Source organism: Bombyx mandarina, chromosome 19 (assembly GCF_030267445.1).
Source record: "Bombyx mandarina strain Sakado chromosome 19, ASM3026744v2".
In the NCBI taxonomy this organism is placed as follows: domain Eukaryota; kingdom Metazoa; phylum Arthropoda; class Insecta; order Lepidoptera; family Bombycidae; genus Bombyx; species Bombyx mandarina.
The window spans coordinates 1,045,680-1,063,925 of NC_143225.1; the positions used below are offsets into that span (position 1 = coordinate 1,045,680).

At 39.3% G+C, this 18,246-nt stretch overlaps 2 protein-coding genes across 2 annotated transcripts; one reads left to right on the top strand and one right to left on the bottom strand.

Annotated features, from left to right (window-relative positions):
- The first annotated feature begins 4,580 nt into the window (after nucleotides 1-4,580).
- LOC114249487 (uncharacterized) lies at nucleotides 4,581-6,399 on the top strand. Its single transcript, XM_028183089.2, has 4 exons — nucleotides 4,581-4,771; nucleotides 5,063-5,511; nucleotides 5,724-5,854; nucleotides 6,103-6,399. Exons 1-4 carry the CDS (start codon nucleotides 4,625-4,627, stop codon nucleotides 6,294-6,296), a joined length of 921 nt encoding a protein of 306 aa, XP_028038890.2. The 5' UTR covers nucleotides 4,581-4,624; the 3' UTR covers nucleotides 6,297-6,399.
- Nucleotides 6,400-10,898: 4,499 nt separating this feature from the next.
- LOC114249484 (uncharacterized) lies at nucleotides 10,899-12,740 on the bottom strand. Its single transcript, XM_028183084.2, has 4 exons — nucleotides 12,526-12,740; nucleotides 11,780-12,228; nucleotides 11,437-11,567; nucleotides 10,899-11,188 (listed from the first exon to the last, which is right to left on the bottom strand). The coding sequence occupies exons 1-4, from the start codon at nucleotides 12,670-12,672 to the stop codon at nucleotides 10,995-10,997; spliced, it is 921 nt and encodes a 306-aa protein (XP_028038885.2). The 5' UTR covers nucleotides 12,673-12,740; the 3' UTR covers nucleotides 10,899-10,994.
- Between the last annotated feature and the right edge of the window lie 5,506 nt (nucleotides 12,741-18,246).

Below are 18,246 nucleotides of genomic sequence, written 5' to 3' on the forward strand. Positions count from 1 at the left end.
CAATTTTAATTTTTGATTTTTTTTGCTTAGATGGGTGGACGAGCTCACAGCCCACCTGATGTTAAGTGGTTACTGGAGCCCATAGACATCTACAACGTAAATGCGCCACCCTTGAGATTTAAGTTTTAAGGTCTCAGTATAGGTACAACGGCTGCCCCACCCTTCAAACCGAAACGCATTACGGCTTCACGGCAGAAATAGGCAAGGCGGTGGTACCTACCCGTCCGGACTCACAAGAGGTCCTGCCACCAGTAACAAACAGGGTATTTCAACGAAATCATAAGCCCCATATCTTCGCAGACGATATCCGATCGTGGCATGTCAAAGGATTGTGTCATCGATTAATTGCATTGATAGCGACTGACATTATAATATTGACCGATCACAATACACAATAGGATGACTCTTGTTTTATGGACACAGGTCACTGGAGTGCGGACCTGTTTATTTGGCAAGTGTAGAGTCGCTGCGGGATCGAAGAGAAAGCAGCTATAGAGAGTCTCACTAATTAAGTTGCAGATACAGCTTTAATTTGTATTTTTTAGATGGGCGGATGAACTCACGGCCTACCTGGTGAGAAGTGGTTACCGGAGCCCATAGACATTTACAACGTAAATGCCGTCATCCAACTTGAGACAAGAGTTCTAAAATCTAGGTTTTTGCAGTATAACGGCTGCTCCATCTTTTAAGCCGAAACGCATTACTGCTTCACGGCAGAAATAGGCAGGGCGGTACCTACCCGCGTGGACTCACAAGACTTCTTCCAATCTGTAAGTTTTATAATCCGATTTATACTCGCCTATGAAAAAAAAAACAGATACAATAATAACATCGTGTAATAAAATTAAAACCCGCAAAATTATAATTTGCATAATCACTGGTGGTAGGAAGGACCTCTTGTGAGTCCGCACGGGTAGGTACCACCGCCCTGCCTATTTCTGCCGTGAACCAGTAATGCGTTTTGGTTTGAAGGATGGGGCATCCGTTGTAAATATACTGAGACCTTAGAACTTATATCTCAAGGTGCGTGGCGCATTTACGTTGTAGGTGTCTATGGGCTCCAGTAGCCACTTAACATCAGGTGGGCTGTGAGCTCGTCCACCAAACTAAGCAATAAAAAAAGTTTCTATTGCAATCAGGTAAGAGCATTCGATTGCTTAATTAAATGGAAATGTTGAATTTAGTGTTTATATTCGCGCGCCGTAGATAAAATTAATACTACTAGAGGTCCCGCAGTAGTCGAAATTCGACTATAATTAATTGGAATTGTAAGTTTGTACACTATTATGATTGTATTTTATACTTCTATAATCACCAATTTCGCCAAGACTACACTATAAAAAATATTAACAAAGACAAACCATATTCTATTCTCAATTTGACAACAGACGTCAAGAACAAAAGTTTGACAATAAATAGTATGCATGCGTGTGTGCGTCAAATACATGGTATGTAGTGTGTGTAATGTTTTCTTTATTGATTTAATGTATCTTTTATGCATTAATTAAAAAAAATTATTAGCATTATGCACTTCTTCTCTATATTCTCTATAAATGTGGAAAAATTCATACTCCTCCGTCCGCGCAATTTTCGTAAAAAGGGATACGAAGTTTTTGCTTCACGTATTAATATATAGATTATAACAGTTCGATTTCGCATTTATTGTTTTTATTTTATCAAAGTCATTCGTGACGTGAAAAACCACAAACTATTTGAAACGACAGAAACAATTAATGACAATTATAAACTCGAGACTAATCCGTAAAACTAATATTAATTGAGCATGTACAGTTGTCGATTTAATAAGATTTTGTTTCACCAAAGAATTTCGAATGTAACTGAAGTCAAATTTTCCTGGATATCACGAATTTCGTATACCGTTTTTATTAAAATCAAATTCTAGCATTCGATACAAAAATGTTTGGAGTATTTAGTTATAACGTACTTCAAATATCTGGAGTTTTTTTTTTGTAATTTAGTATATATACCATGCATCTACTGTCATACCCCATCCTGCGGACCGAATGGTAAACAGTCGACGTCGGTCAAAGCACGTCATTTCGCATCCTTCCGATCCACTAACGGTGCTTTTAGGTATCTCAAGCATCAGTCATCGTTCTCTTCGAAACCGTTGCTTGCGACGAAGTGCTCGGCGAGTGAATTAACCCACTGAGTTTCTCGCCGGATCTTCTCAGTGGGTCGCGTTTCCGATCCGATGGCAGATTCTGCGAAGCACTGCTCTTGCTAGCGTTAGTATTAGCAACGTCGTCAGGTTAGAGCCCCATGAGCTCACCTATTCGTTCTGTGAATCTAGAATAACCCCTCGAGGTTACTAAAATAGGTTAAAAAAAACCAACTCTTCGTCGCATATTTCATTGCTGAAGGTCGTATCCTTGAAAATCCTTCGTGGCTTTTTGTACCATCATCTTCCATTTCGGTCGGCTTCCGGCTTTCCTCAGGGCGCTCGTAACAGAGTCCTGTAAAGGCGGTTACCTGATCTGACCACCGGCTTGGTGACCGGCCAGGAATCTTTTCCCCTTGCCCACGGCTACCAGTTTTAAGGTTGTCTGGTTGCCGTCGAGCGATTAACATAGCCATAATACACTTGTAGCGAAGCACACGGCTCACCTGGTGTTAGTTGGTTACTGTAGCATATAAATTCGAGAATAACCTAACCACCTACCTAAAGTCATGAGGTAGAAAGCGAATTTGTATTGTACAATAATTTTCCTACTCCTTGATACGAAAGGTATGAAATCCTGCAAATTTATGGTTCCTGTATAGGTAAGGAAATCTATACTTATAGTTATACCTATAATATTATAAAGAGGAAAGATTTGTTTGTTTGTTTTGAATAGGCTCCGAAACTACTGAACCAATTTGAAAAAATATTTCAGTGTTTGGAAGCTACACTATTTCCGAGGACATAGGGTATAATCGTTTTTGAAAAAAAAATTGACATCCTCACTAAAATTCCAATAATGTAACCCAATGTGTAAAAAAAATACCTAAAATATTATTTACATCGCGTGCCCTGCGAAAACTATTGTTGATAGAATAAAATAATGTACTACGACTTTGTAGAACACATTATTATTTACAAAAAGTGTCGCGAAAGCATATGTCTAGCTATTATAGTTATGCCGCAATAAGTGTTCTTTTATTTAAAAAAATAAAACGACGTCAAAAATCCTTGAAATTTTTGTTAAAGACCCGAGCGGAACCGGAGCGGGCCGCTAGTTATTAATAAACAAAAAAGCCTTGCCAAGCCCATCTCGATATATGAAGTCAAAGCCTGAATTGCTACGTACCTACAGAGTAACAACCAAATTCCTAATAAAAAATTCTTTCCCATACATATTATTTTGTGCATAATTTTATGACTTTAAAAAAATAGTTTAAGTTCTCGTTAGCTTATGAAAGTTATTGTATTGAAGTCATAGCATTACTTACAAAAGCTTTTATCGTCGGAAGCTCATCCAGTTTAGATGAGCTAGATGTTGTAATGATGTGCAAGGTCAACGTTTGATATCAGCCGACGGCACAAATGATTACCATTCAAATATTATTTGTATTTATTATAGTGTTATGTGAGAGGGAACAAGTTTTTTTTTTTTTAATGCTTCTATTAGATGGCTGGACGAGCTCGCAGCCCATCTGGTGTTAAGTGGTTACTGGAGCCCATAGACATCTACAACGTACATGCGCCACCCACCTTGAGATATAAGTTCTAAGATCTCGGTATAGTTACAACGGCTGCCCCACCCTTCAAACCGAAACGCATTACTGCTTCACGACAGAAATAGGCAGGGCGGTGGTACCTACCCGCGTGGACTCACAAGAGGTCCTACCACCAGTCATATTGGTATTGTGATCTCTAAATAACAGGCCATATGATTTTAAGGTGTGTGTGTAGTCCGTTGCTACTTTAGGCATAAGGTCGCAGTTATTTAAATTATGCTTATTCAGAGAGGAAACAATCAATTATTCGCGTGCTTTTAAATGATTTTAGTGCAAAACTGAATATTTAGGATTATAGTTTAGTTGTTATAATCAACGAAATGAATCTACTTTTACGATTTAATATTGCGTCGGATAAGTGTGACCGGGTTCCGTTAAGGGCTCGAAAAGTCACGTCAAAGACACGACGTTGTATTAAATAAATTGATTAAGTTGTAAACGTATTATTTATTATATCTACTACTCGAGAAAACCAAAATAATATATAAGACAATAGTTGAGAGGAATTAAGAAAAAGAATACGAAGCAAAAGACATTTTTAAGAAGATGACCGTGGAAATTATTTATTTATACTTATTCTACACAAAAAAGAAAATACAATAAAAACAGATTTAAAAGAATGTCTAAATACTATGTATAAAGGCGAGCTTAACTCATTCATGAGTTTTCTTCCCGCAAACCATTAGCAGAGGGAAATGCGATGTATAAGTAATAAAATTAAATGCTACCACAAAAAGAAAATTCAGTCATCATTCATTCGCGAATTAATTATAATTATAAAAACACACATTAATATATGAAGCAAATTAAATCTTGCCTGCATCTTGCATAATACCGTCCGTTGAATCAGCTCGCGGCGCTCTTCGTGCATCGGGGCGTCGTTATGCAAGACGTATCCACGAGTGCAGATACTGAGCTCCGCGAACTAGATCATCAGCCCTCGCCTATATATACACACGCAGCTCTCCACTGTTATCAGTCGCATCCTCAGCCTCCGCACAGTAGCTCACCACTCACAAACATGTACCTGGTAAGGACATCTGCACTCGATCTCTACAAATACATGAGAAGATACATATGTACATGCATACATCTAGCGCCACCGTGCTTTGTCAAACCGCTTTGTCGATAAACAGCATTGAGCTGAGGATTTAGTTTTCCGAGGGTTATTTTGTTCCAATAATTAAAACAATACCTTAGCTTGTAATAATAATAGTTTGTTTATAGTCATAATTACATAAATAAATCTCCAAGGCTAAATATGTTGTAAATAAAATGCATGGACCTGACTAAATGTAATCGTAACCCAACCCTTCCACAGCTCATAACTGTAGCCGTCCTCGCTGTGTCTCATGCAGCTAAACTGGACAAGACCTACCTTCCCCCTCACTCGCAGTCCTCCGGCGGCTCCGGTAGCTTCCTCCAGACTCCATTTGTCGAAGCCCAGAGACAAGCACAACTCGGATCGGCAGCGCAGAATGGCTTCGCTCGTGCCGGTAATGGGTTCGCCCAACCAGCCTTCGGCGGTCAGTACAGCAACGGATACGACGCGGTAGGTGTGGAGAGCCGCCCTGAACGTCCACGCGCCGCTCTCGAGAGGAACGCAGCCATCCTCCGTCAGGACAACACCAACAACGGGGACTCCTACTCCTACGCGTACGAGACTGAGAACGGCATCTACGCTGAGGAGAACGGAGTCGCCGCCAACGGAGTGGAAGCTCAGGGAGGGTACTCTTACACCGGAGACGACGGACAAGTCTACACTATCCGGTGAGGCTCAATGCTCATTACGTCTTACACTGACATTAGTGAGTCATTACAGGAGCATCGAGCTCTAAATATCGTGAGAACTCAGCTCTTTACCTTACAATCTTTGTCTTTGCGTAACGTAAAAGCGATGAATCGTGTTGTTACTGTATTGCTAATAATGCTTATTAGTGAACCAGACGCGGATATTGATAACATTCTGCTGTGAACTGCAGATACACCGCGGACCAGAACGGCTTCGTGGCTCAAGGAGATCACATCCCCACCGCCCCCCCGGTCCCCGAGGAGATCCTGAGGGCGCTCGAACAGAACGCTCGGGACGAAGCCGCCGGCATCTACGATGATGGTGAGTACACATTCACGATATCTGAACAAGCATAATACTCGTAACAATCTGTTTAATAATCAAACGGCACATTTGTAATAAGAATCCCGTAGAGATAGCCGGCAGTTTAATGTTTTCTTTCCTTGATTATTTAATCATAAAGAAGCGAATCTTGCTACGAAATACAAACGGATATTTACTACTGTTACATATCCGTGCTTGAGACGCGGAGAGTAACTACACCTACTCAGCCTTCACCTCTCAAACAGGATCCTACAGCGAAGAGAAGTATGGGGGTGGCGAGGCGCGTCTCAACAAGCAGTACGCAGACAGCGTGGTGACCGACTCCGCGGCGTATCGTGACGTCAGCGGCCTGAGGACGCAGGCTTCCTTCCGCAACGGCCCTCAGACGGCATACCTCCCTCCCGCCCAGAGGAGGCAAGATGCCGGCTACCACTACTAAACAACCACCTCACACTTATTGTTACTGTAAATAACCACCACTTGATTTCGTTTTTATGTTGTTGTTAAGCTGTTTGTATTCAATAAATATTTTATTACCCAAACCTGTTGTTTGACAATCAAATTCGAACGCACGGCTGCTTCGCTGCAGAAATATGCAGGACACTGGTACTAATCCGCGTTAGTCCACAATACGCTCTATCAGTACTTAATGCCGATTGATGATCGCAATATATGTATCTAATACTCAGAGAACGCTGCTGCCGATTCTTAGATGATTCTCTTAGTTATCATCTATGACTCCCGTGTGAAGAGAAGGGATAGTGATACACTAGGCTATCACACAGCCAAAAACCTAGATAGATCTAGGACCTGACTGACCATCTCATAATAACGAGACCAACCATATTTATATTTATTAACCATATTTGTTGTGATCTTTATAGATGGCAGCCTAGCCTGGTATGTGAAGTAAGCTTTTATTGTATATAGACCGCGTTGTCTAATGTTAGACAGAAAAGTAAATAAATATAAACACAGCCATTGTTTTTGTACACCACGAAATTAAAATTGTTTTATTTATGTATGTCTTTTTATGATTCCCATCTTAGTGCTACTATTTTAGTAGCGGAAGTAATAATTGATGACGTCACTATCGCTATAACCTTAAGAACCTGGAGGTGAAATTAAAAAATATTTTTGTATTAGAGGATAAACTTCCGTTTATTTTCAATACGATTTTATTAGCTTCAGACGTATCATGTATGTTAGTATGTAACGGAATCTTTGAACATGATTTTGACCCCTTTCAAAACGTCGGATTAACTCGAGATTCGGTATACTTATTAAGGACCGATGACAATTCAATATTTGGAAAAAATATAAAAAATAAATATTAATTTAAAAAAAAAATACGCTTTTATAGAAAATCCAACTAAAAAATACAAAATAAATTTTAATAAATTTGAACTAAAAATAGTGTAAGATAAAATGATTATATTGTAAAAAATTAGTTGGATTTTCTATAAAAGCGTCTTTTTTTAGTTTTTTTAACCTATTATTTATTTTAAATTATGATTTCTTACTTGTCGTCGTTTGTGACCATCAAACATGAATTCTTCGAAAATTCCGGCGGAGATAGTAAAATTAATATGTTCATTACACGAAATTAAAATAATTTAAATTGTTTCTACAACTTGCAAAACCTGAGGAAATAAGATGAACAGCGCTTTTAACAGAATTAAGCAAAGCCTATTACACTAACTCAATGCGTGACTACGCTTTTAGAGATTCTAATCTAAAGAAATACGCATAAATCCATTTCTACGTGCCGTTTCGAATTTAATCAATTTCAAAGTAACAGCAATTGTCCAGGTTGCCAGAAAACATGTCGGATCTCTTACGGAAACCGGCCATAATTTTTTCCTTAAGTCACAAAACGTTATACACGCTTTGTTAAGCGTGCGATTACGCTACTTCTGTTTTTATTTCACTTAGCGAACAGACTACTCACCGCTGAAGCTAATTAATTTGCATTGTGAATACTACATTATCTGTAATCACTAGTACTAGAGGTCCCGCAGTAGCCGAAATTCGACTATAATTAATTGTAAGTTTGTACACTATTATGATTGTATTTTATACTTCTATAATCACAAATTACGCCAAGACTACACTATAAAAAATATTAACAAAGACAAACAATATTTAATTTATTCTCAATTTGACAACAGATGCCAAGAACAAAAGTTTGACAATAAATAGTATGCATGCGTGTGTGCGTCAAATACAAAATGTAGTGTGTGTAATGTTTTCTTTATTGATTTAATGTATATTTTATGTATTCTTTTAAAAAAATATTTGCATTGTGCACTTCTTCTCTCTATTCTCTATAGGTGTGGAAAATTTCATACTCATCCGTCCGCGCAATTTTCGTAAAAAGGAATACAAAGTTTTTGCTTCACGTATATAGATATAGATACTACCTATATATAGATACTATACACATACACGCATACTTTGCGTAAAAACATATGTAACCGAACCGCTTCCAAATTATTATTTTCTACCTATGCTGATAGCCTTGAGAGGCTATTTCAGCTTCGCCCTAACATGTAGGTGAGCTCACGGGGCTCAAACCGGAGTGTTGCTAACGCTGGCCTTAGTAAGAGCAGTGCTTCGCATAATCTACTACCGGATCGGAAACGCGACCCAATGAGAAGATCCGGCGAAAGTGGGCTATGTCTTTGGGCTAATTCGCTCGTCGAGCTCGACGAGGACGCTTCCAAAAATGAACACAGATGCTGATTCGTCAAATGTTAGTACACAATTAAATTTTTCCTTAAGTAAACAATTACATTTTTCCTTTAGAAATATGTAGGTATCTAACACAAAACATTTTAAGCTATAATATCGTGCTATAATAATGAAATTGCTGGTGGTAAATCATATTATAGCCGAATGTGTAGGTTGGATATATCTACGTACCTGTTCACATGTGTCGTGGAATAAAGAAAAAAAGTTTATCAACCCTAATTTTTTATTTATTTTTGCAGAACTATCGTAGCGACATGGTTAAAGATAAAATTTACCTTGAGAAAAAAAGCACAGGATTTATAATCTGACACTGGAATCCATTTAATACATAATATTTTAGAGCCATCTCTGACAAATAATAAACACAAACTTTGTCTAGAATTAAATTATTACACGTTACAATTTGGGCAGACTTTTGATTTTGATTTTTGATTTTGATTATTCATGCGTACCACAGATTATACTATTATTGAACTGTGAACGCTACACAAATCGACGATACTAATATTATAAAGAGGAAAGATTTGTTTGTTTGTTTGTTTCGAATAGGCTCCGAAACTACTGGACCGATTTGAAAAATTATTTTTCCATTAGAAGCCGACATTGTCCCTGATGAACATAGTCTACTTTTTTTATTTTTTTTTTTATTTTTTTTTTTGTTTCATGTGTGTTTTAATGTTTCCGAAGCGAAGCGAGGGCGGGTCGCTAGTTATATAATAAAATTTGAAGTCGTCGTGGCCTAACGGATAAGACTTCCGGTGCATTCGTGTTGAAGTGATGCACCGGTGTTCGAATCCCGCAGGCGGGTACTAATTTTTCTAATGAAATACGTACTCAACAAATGTTCACGATTGACTTCCACGGTGAAGGAATAACATCGTGTAATAAAAATGAAACCCGCAAAATTATAATTTGCGTAATTACTGGTGGTAGGACCTCTTGTGAGTCCGCGCGGGTGGGTACCACCACCCTGCCTATTTCTGCCGTGAAGCAGTAATGCGTTTCGGTTTGAAGGGTGGGGCAGCCGTTTTAACTATACATGAGACCTTAGAACTTGTATCTCAAGGTGGGTGGCGCATTTACGTTGTGGATGTCTATGGGCTCCAGTAACCACTTAATACCAGGTGGGCTGTGAGCTCGTCCACCCATCTAAGCAATAAAAAAATAATAAAAAAAATCGCATTTTTATACGACAAATTCTTTTAATTTCATTCTTTAATTTCATTTCTTTAATTTAATTCTTGTAACTATGCTTGAGACCTTAGGACTTATATCTCAGGGTGGGTGGCGCATTTGCGTTATGGATGTCTATGGGCTCCAGTAACCAGTTAGCATCGAGTGGGCTGTGAGCTCGTCCACTTATCTAAGAAAAAAAAAAATATATTCATAAATTTTTATCTTGTTTTTTTGTTGTATTACAAATTCTACTACAATCAATACGTAAAATTAATCGGACTGATATGAATTTATGTATCTTAAGTTTACGATTTGAACTAAACAACAAACTAGATAGAATGTTCAGCGCTGCGTTGCGAAGGAAAATGAACAGATACTATATTAAAACTGTACTTAGCTGATGCTGAAGAATATTTTTATTGCGATTGTAGTAGACAGAGAGACTTTTTTTTCGGGCCGGGGGCCTAACCTACGCCCGCGGTGTGTGTGGGACTTGACGATCTGCAAGGTCTTGGGAGCAGACCGCGGGCCCAAGGAATTTTAGGGCTCTACCCACTTAACGATTCCCCTGCACTTTTACACCAAACGTCCGATCTCCTTCCGGGGTCAGAACCCGGTCAGAGTAGGGGGGTTCCCGCGGTCAACACTACAACCAGACACGCGGCGCCACCCCGAGGACGCCAACCGACGGGTCGTCGAGGCGATAGTCGATGACCAACGACGTCGATCTCCGCGGAGAGACTTGCCTTAACCTTATCGGATGGTAACTGGGTACTGACGTCCATAATACAATTAAATCTAAGTTGTATTATATCGATGTTATGATTTAACTTCGAAATTATATTGGCAACCAGTGACCATTGGGCCGCTATCGGGGTTGAAAACAGAAACTGCAAATGTCGAATTTTTTCCTCAGAGTGAATGAGCTCTCGGCTCATCTATTGCTAAGTGGTAAAAGTGGTAACCATAGCCTACGGACATCACATCTTTAATGCTGCCACTAACCTTTGCGATAACGGGATTGTTTTCTTAAAATTTTCAAGCTTCGATTTTTTTTTAGAACACAATATGATCGTACGAATTTTGTCGTTGTCAAACAACAGGTTTGGATAATAAAATATTTATTGAATACAAACAGCTTAACAACAACATAAAAACGAAATCAAGTGGTGGTTATTTACAGTAACAATAAGTGTGAGGTGGTTGTTTAGTAGTGGTAGCCGGCATCTTGCCTCCTCTGGGCGGGAGGGAGGTATGCCGTCTGAGGGCCGTTGCGGAAGGAAGCCTGCGTCCTCAGGCCGCTGACGTCACGATACGCCGCGGAGTCGGTCACCACGCTGTCTGCGTACTGCTTGTTGAGACGCGCCTCGCCACCCCCATACTTCTCTTCGCTGTAGGATCCTGTTTGAGAGGTGAAGGCTGAGTAGGTGTAGTTACTCTCCGCGTCTCAAGCACGGATATGTAACAGTAGTAAATATCCGTTTGTATTTCGTAGCAAGATTCGCTTCTTTATGATTAAATAATCAAGGAAAGAAAACATTAAACTGCCGGCTATCTCTACGGGATTCTTATTACAAATGTGCCGTTTGATTATTAAACAGATTGTTACGAGTATTATGCTTGTTCAGATATCGTGAATGTGTACTCACCATCATCGTAGATGCCGGCGGCTTCGTCCCGAGCGTTCTGTTCGAGCGCCCTCAGGATCTCCTCAGGGACCGGGGGGGCGGTGGGGATGTGATCTCCTTGAGCCACGAAGCCGTTCTGGTCCGCGGTGTATCTGCAGTTCACAGCAGAACGTTATCAATATCCGCGTCTGGTTCACTAATAAGCATTATTGGCAATACAGTAACAACACGATTCATCGCTTTTACGTTACGCAAAGACAAAGATTGTAAGTTAAAGAGCTGAGTTCTCACGATATTTAGAGCTCGATGCTCCTGTAATGACTGACTAATGTCAGTGTAAGACGTAATGAGCATTGAGCCTCACCGGATAGTATAGACTTGTCCGTCGTCTCCGGTGTAAGAGTACCCTCCCTGAGCTTCCACTCCGTTGGCGGCGACTCCGTTCTCCTCAGCGTAGATGCCGTTCTCAGTCTCGTACGCGTAGGAGTAGGAGTCCCCGTTGTTGGTGTTGTCCTGACGGAGGATGGCTGCGTTCCTCTCGAGAGCGGCGCGTGGACGTTCAGGGCGGCTCTCCACACCTACCGCGTCGTATCCGTTGCTGTACTGACCGCCGAAGGCTGGTTGGGCGAACCCATTACCGGCACGAGCGAAGCCATTCTGCGCTGCCGATCCGAGTTGTGCTTGTCTCTGGGCTTCGACAAATGGAGTCTGGAGGAAGCTACCGGAGCCGCCGGAGGACTGCGAGTGAGGGGGAAGGTAGGTCTTGTCCAGTTTAGCTGCATGAGACACAGCCAGGACGGCTACAGTTATGAGCTGTGGAAGGGTTGGGTTACAGTTATTTTTAATCGAGTCCATGCATTTTATTTACAACATATTTAGCCTTGGAAATTTATTTATGTAATTATGACTATAAACAAACTATTATTATTAGAAGTTAAGGTATCGTTTTAATAATTGGAACAACATGACCCTCGGAAAACTAAATCCTCAGCTCAATGCTATTTATCGACAAAGCGGTTTGACAAAGCACGGTGGCGCTAGATGTATGCATGTACATATTATTATGTATCTTCTCGTGTATTTGTACAGATCGAGTGCAGATGTCCTTACCAGGTACATGTTTGTGAGCGGTGAGCTACTGTGCGGAGGCTGAGGATGCGACTGATAACAGTGGAGAGCTGCGTGTGTATATATAGGCGAGGGCTGATGATCTAGTTCGCGGAGCTCAGTATCTGCACTCGTGGATACGTCTTGCATAACGACGCCCCGATGCACGAAGAGCGCCGCGAGCTGATTCAACGAACGGTGTTATGCAAGATGTAGGCAAGATTTAGTTTACTGATTTTTCTATCGTGTTTTTATTGTCCTTAGGACATGAAACAGTTGTGTCCCATCTGGTATTAAGTTTACCCCATTTTTACCCCTTCATGGTCAAAGTGGGCTTCTATACAGAGGATTACTACGTCTTTATTTAGAAGAAACGGTAATGGCCAGATGACAATACATTGGCGTTGCAGAATCATTTAATGCGAATTACACCTGGCGTCTTAATCATTATTATTATTGTTTTTATTGCTTAGATGGATGGACGAGCTCACAGCCCACCTGGTGTTAAGTGATCACTGGAGCCCATAGTCATCTACAACGTAAATGCGCCACCCACCTCGAGATTTTGAAGTCGTCGTAGCCTAACGGATAAGACGTCCGGTGCATTCGTGTTGAGCGATGCGCCGGTGTTCGAATCTCAGGCGGGTATCAATTTTTCTAATGAAATACGTACTCAACAAATGTTCACGATTGATTTCCACAGTGAAGGAATAACATCGTGTAATAAAAATGAAACCCGCAAAATTATAATTTGCGTATTTACTGGTGGTAGGACCTCTTGTGAGTCCGCGCGGGTGGGTACTACCACCCTGCCTATTTCTGCCGTGAAGCAGTAATGCGTTTCGGTTTAAAGGGTGGGGCAGCCGTTGTAACTATACTTGAGACCTTAGAACTTCGCATCGCTACATACGAATGCACCGGACGTCTTAGCCTTTAGGCCACGACGACTTAGGCCAAAGACTCTTCATCATTAAAATACTACTGATTGTCATTTGATTACAATAATAAGTTATCTGATACTATAACAAGCCAATAAATGTCAAAATAATGTTAAAAAATTGTGTTTGCTATGAGTCTATGAGTTAGCGATGAATTTTATGAAGGTTTTATAGGTCATTTGTAAACACAATTTTATTTTTTTTATTGTCCTTGTAGGCAGACGCTCCTTTGTTTCTCCTATTTTTTATTAAAAAAAATTAGGTTCTAAAATTATTACTTTTTATGGTTGAGAGATTACTGGTGGCCCGGAGGCCTTTCCAGTTTTACCAGGGCAGGTGGGTGAGCAAGAGTTCAGCTGGGATGGGTGAGATTTGCTAACAGCTGCCCGAGCGCCTCCAAAGGAGACCTAACAACTCAAAAGCAGCTGCTTCGCGAATTAATCTACTACCGGATCGGAATCTTGACCCGCTGAGAAGATCCGGCGAGAAACTCTACGGGCTGATGTTTAGGTTAGGTTGCACGTGAAGCTCTTTACCGAGTTGGTTTGCCGGTTACCGGGGTCTCTACTCCTAATGTTAGAACGAAAGGTGTCTATGCAAAGGTTAATGTGATGGATCCGTAAGGACGTAGAACTAAAATGTAAATACGTGACATTCTTGGTTCAATCTCGCATGACACTATAGTACATACAAATAATATTTGAATGGTAATCATCTGTACTGTCGGTCGATATCAAACGTTGACCTTGCACATCATTACAACACCCACCTCATCTAAACTGGACGAGCTTCCGATAATACGAGCTTTAATAAAGTTCAAGTATGATTAATTTTGTCGGCGTAGACACGTAGAGTTCCATCTCACATGGTTTTATTGTGGCTCTGGACTTCTTGTAATTAGAAGGACTACAAAGTTGAACGAAGTTATGAATTACCCAGTTACCATACCCTATCTATGTGTTTAGTGAGAGTTTTTTAACGTTCTCGATAGCGTCAAAGTTAACGCAAAGTTGTATCTAGCTATTTAATATTTTAGACAAGTTGCACTTATTTCATATTATTTAATAATATAAAATAAATCTGATAAAAGGAATTTTCAATAATTAGTTTAAAATCTTCCTTACAATTTTCTATTGAACACTATTTCTATTGATTTCAAATTAGTCTATAAGGTCTTATAATTAGGTCTATAACTAAAAAATATTATTTTTCAGTTTCAAACATGAGGTCTGAGCCTCAGTTTTATTCTACAGCGGCTTCGAGGCAGTAATAGGCAGGTTGATAGGACCTACCAGGGCAGGGTCACAAGATACCCTACTTATAGGAAGTATAAGTTTTCCAGTAAAAACAAGATTGGAAATATAGTCTTCAGAGTATACGTAAGGATTTAGTTCTTCCTTGCTGATTTTAAAGATTACGTACTCTAAAACTACAAAAATCAAAAAATTTGGTCACACTTGCTCTAATCGGGCTTGAACTCAATGAGGATCGATTTCACTTCCATACTACCACTACGCCGAAAATAGGAATATACTTTAAAATAAATGTCATGGCTTCGTCTAAATACATGAGACTTAAGCAGCAGGAATCTGCTGGATGCAAGCAGTGCTGGACCGATCTTTGTAGCTGAGGATTGAGGGAGGCCTATCTCCAGCAGTGGACATGTGTGGTCTGATAGAATAGAAGCAGCACTTGGACTTTTTGGCGGGAACGCGAGGAGTGAAGTTGTGTGATTTGTTTTATTTTGTCTATTTAGTGTTTCTCCGGGATTAAATGTGTAATAATGGTGGTTTATTAACTGTTTAATATCTGTGAAAGTGCACAAATGTGGGAAAATTAAACAAAGCCGCTGGACGTAACTTCTCGGGATCCTCCAAAAAGTCAACTGAAAAAATCTTTGTAAATGACCACCATTTTACTGAGATTATATTTCATCCCATTTAATTTCATCCCAGTTGATTAATGTTTCAAATTAATCATCTTCATTTCCTTTCACTCCATAATATCATTTTTCATAAAAATATTAATATAAATTAAAATAAGACATGACTTAAAGGTCTCAGTTACCAGGTCAAAAATCCCTTAAAAAAAAAAAGAAGCAGCACTTCATCCACCCACAACTAACCTACTAAGTAAACCATACAGATATTAATTTACGCTAGTTTTTGTTCACCAGTCAAAATTCGATCACAATGATTGACAATATTTTTTTTAATTTTATCTAATATATTTTCTCTTTTGTATTTTCTTGTAAAGACGGAGAAACAGATAATACCAAATTTGTTTATTATACTGAAATACGTCATCGAAAGTTCGCCTCTAAAGTAAAAAAAAATGTTAATCGTTAGACAAACAGTGTCTCTGCCTATTTATATATAGATGTGTAGATTAAAACATCAGCGCTTCACAAAATTAATTAGAACACTATTCATGAAATTCGTGTGTTGATTTGATTAAGTATTGTCCATTTGTTTTTCTACATTTGAGAGGTCTCTCTGTACATGAAGGCTAATAGATTGAAGGTTGTTGGAGATCATTTTAAATATGACTTATTGTAAGACTTTAAGAGCGATTCTGAGCCTGTAACCAGGACATATCGGTCCTTTATTCTACATATTTCTGAGAAGAATGTGATCTGGTTCGAAAAGACAGCCATTCCACAGTAAATTGAGAATTTGAACATTGGCAACACCTATAATAAATACTATAAACATGCCAGGTGTTGACGCCTTTGCCTTGTCTGTGTGTCGTGTATAATCTATACTAAGCTTATCAACCTGTGAATAAATTTAAGCTAACTACTCTGTAATTTTAACATAATCTGTCTCTTTTAAAATTTTTACGAGGGAAAAATTCCCCGCTTCTTTACTTAATTATTTTATCGAAATACAAAAACCGCTTTTATCTCCAAGCAAACTATTGTACAAATGTAGAATAAAGTCTCGTAGGCACGAAATGGGATTTCATTGTATCATCAGATATACCAGGTATAAATAAATATGAGGAGGTTGTAAACTCCTTTGCCCAATTTATTTACATGAAATTAATATTACATCTAAAAAGATCCTATTTAATAGCACACCTGTATTACAGTCTTGAGAAATATTCTCCCAAAATTCAATAGCGCGTATTCGGATTGCGTGCACTAGCCGATTTCATTAGCTAATAATCGTCATTACTGCTATTTTGTTATAGCAATCACGGACGTCGACCAATCATAGCGAGTGATGTGCCTAATCTGTAAAGGTACCGATTCACTGACCAACTTTTGTGTTTTGTTTATTTATTTTTGTTAGAATTTTTTATTTGTTAATTTTGTGATCTACATTTTTTACTTACTGAAATTGAACATACCTTTTTTGTTAAAATAAAAATATATATTATACTAGCTGACCCGGCAGACTTCGTAGTGCCTCAATCGATAAATAAAAGACCTAAACTTTTGTATAAAATAAACTTAAAACAAACAAAAGGAATCCGTCCGACGGAGGACACATCAAAGGGAAAACAAATTATTTTTATTTAATTAGGAGCATTTTCATATTTTTATCTACCTTTTAAACATTCTCTGGACTTCCACACATAATTCAAGACCAAAGTTAGCCAAATCAGTCCAGCCGTTCTCGAGTTTTAGCGAGACTAACGAGCAGCAATTCATTTTTATATATATAGGTATATAACTAGTCAGGTCATAAGTATTGTCACACAGTAAAAACTTTTCTTTTAGAATGCTGGCCACAAAAAAGTTTATTGAATTCGAATTTCGAATTGTTCATGAAAATAAAAATGTGTACTTTTAGAATTTTACTCATTTTTAAATATGGAGTGGACGCTTATAGAAGACCGTGTTGCAGTTATTGCGTTGCATCGTTGCGATTACGCGCCAATTCAAATTTTTAACATACTGAAAAATTTGAATATAACCAAAAAATTCGTTTATCGTACCATCAAACGATACAATGAAGCCTCTAGTGTAGATGATAGGTCAAGAAGTGGTCGCCCTCGGTCTGTTAGGACTCCAGCAGTGATAAAAGCTGTGAAGGCGCGAATTCAAAGAAATCCCAAACGTAAGCAGAAACTGTTGGCCCTTCAGATGGGGTTAAGCAGAACCACGGTAAAAAGGGTGTTAAATGAAGACTTAGGGCTTCGGGCATATCGAAGAAAAACAGGACATCGTTTGAATGCTCGTCTAATGGACCTGAGACTGAAGAGATGCCGCGCTTTGTTGAAGCGGTACGCGGGAAAAAAATATTGGGAAATTCTTTTTTCGGATGAAAAAATTTTTACCGTAGAAGAGAGCTACAACAAACAAAATAATAAGGTGTACGCACACAGTAGTGAAGAAGCGAGCAACCGTATTCCGCGTGTCCAACGAGGTCATTTTCCATCCTCGCTCATGGTATGGTTACGAGTTTCTTATTGGGGCTTAACAGAGGTACATTTTTGTGAGAAAGGTGTAAAAACGAATGCAGTTGTGTATCAAAATACAGTCCTGACGAACCTTGTTCCTGAACCTGAACCTGCTTCTCATACCATGTTCAATAACAGGCACTGGGTATTCCAACAAGATTCGGCGCCAGCTCATAGAGCGAAGAGCACACAAGACTGGCTGGCGGCGCGTGAAATCGACTTCATCCGGCACGAAGACTGGCCCTCCTCCAGTCCAGATTTGAATCCGTTAGATTACAAGATATGGCAACACTTGGAGGAAAAGGCGTGATCAAAGCCTGATCCCAATTTGGAGTCACTCAAGACATCCTTGATTAAGGCAGCCGCCGATATTGAC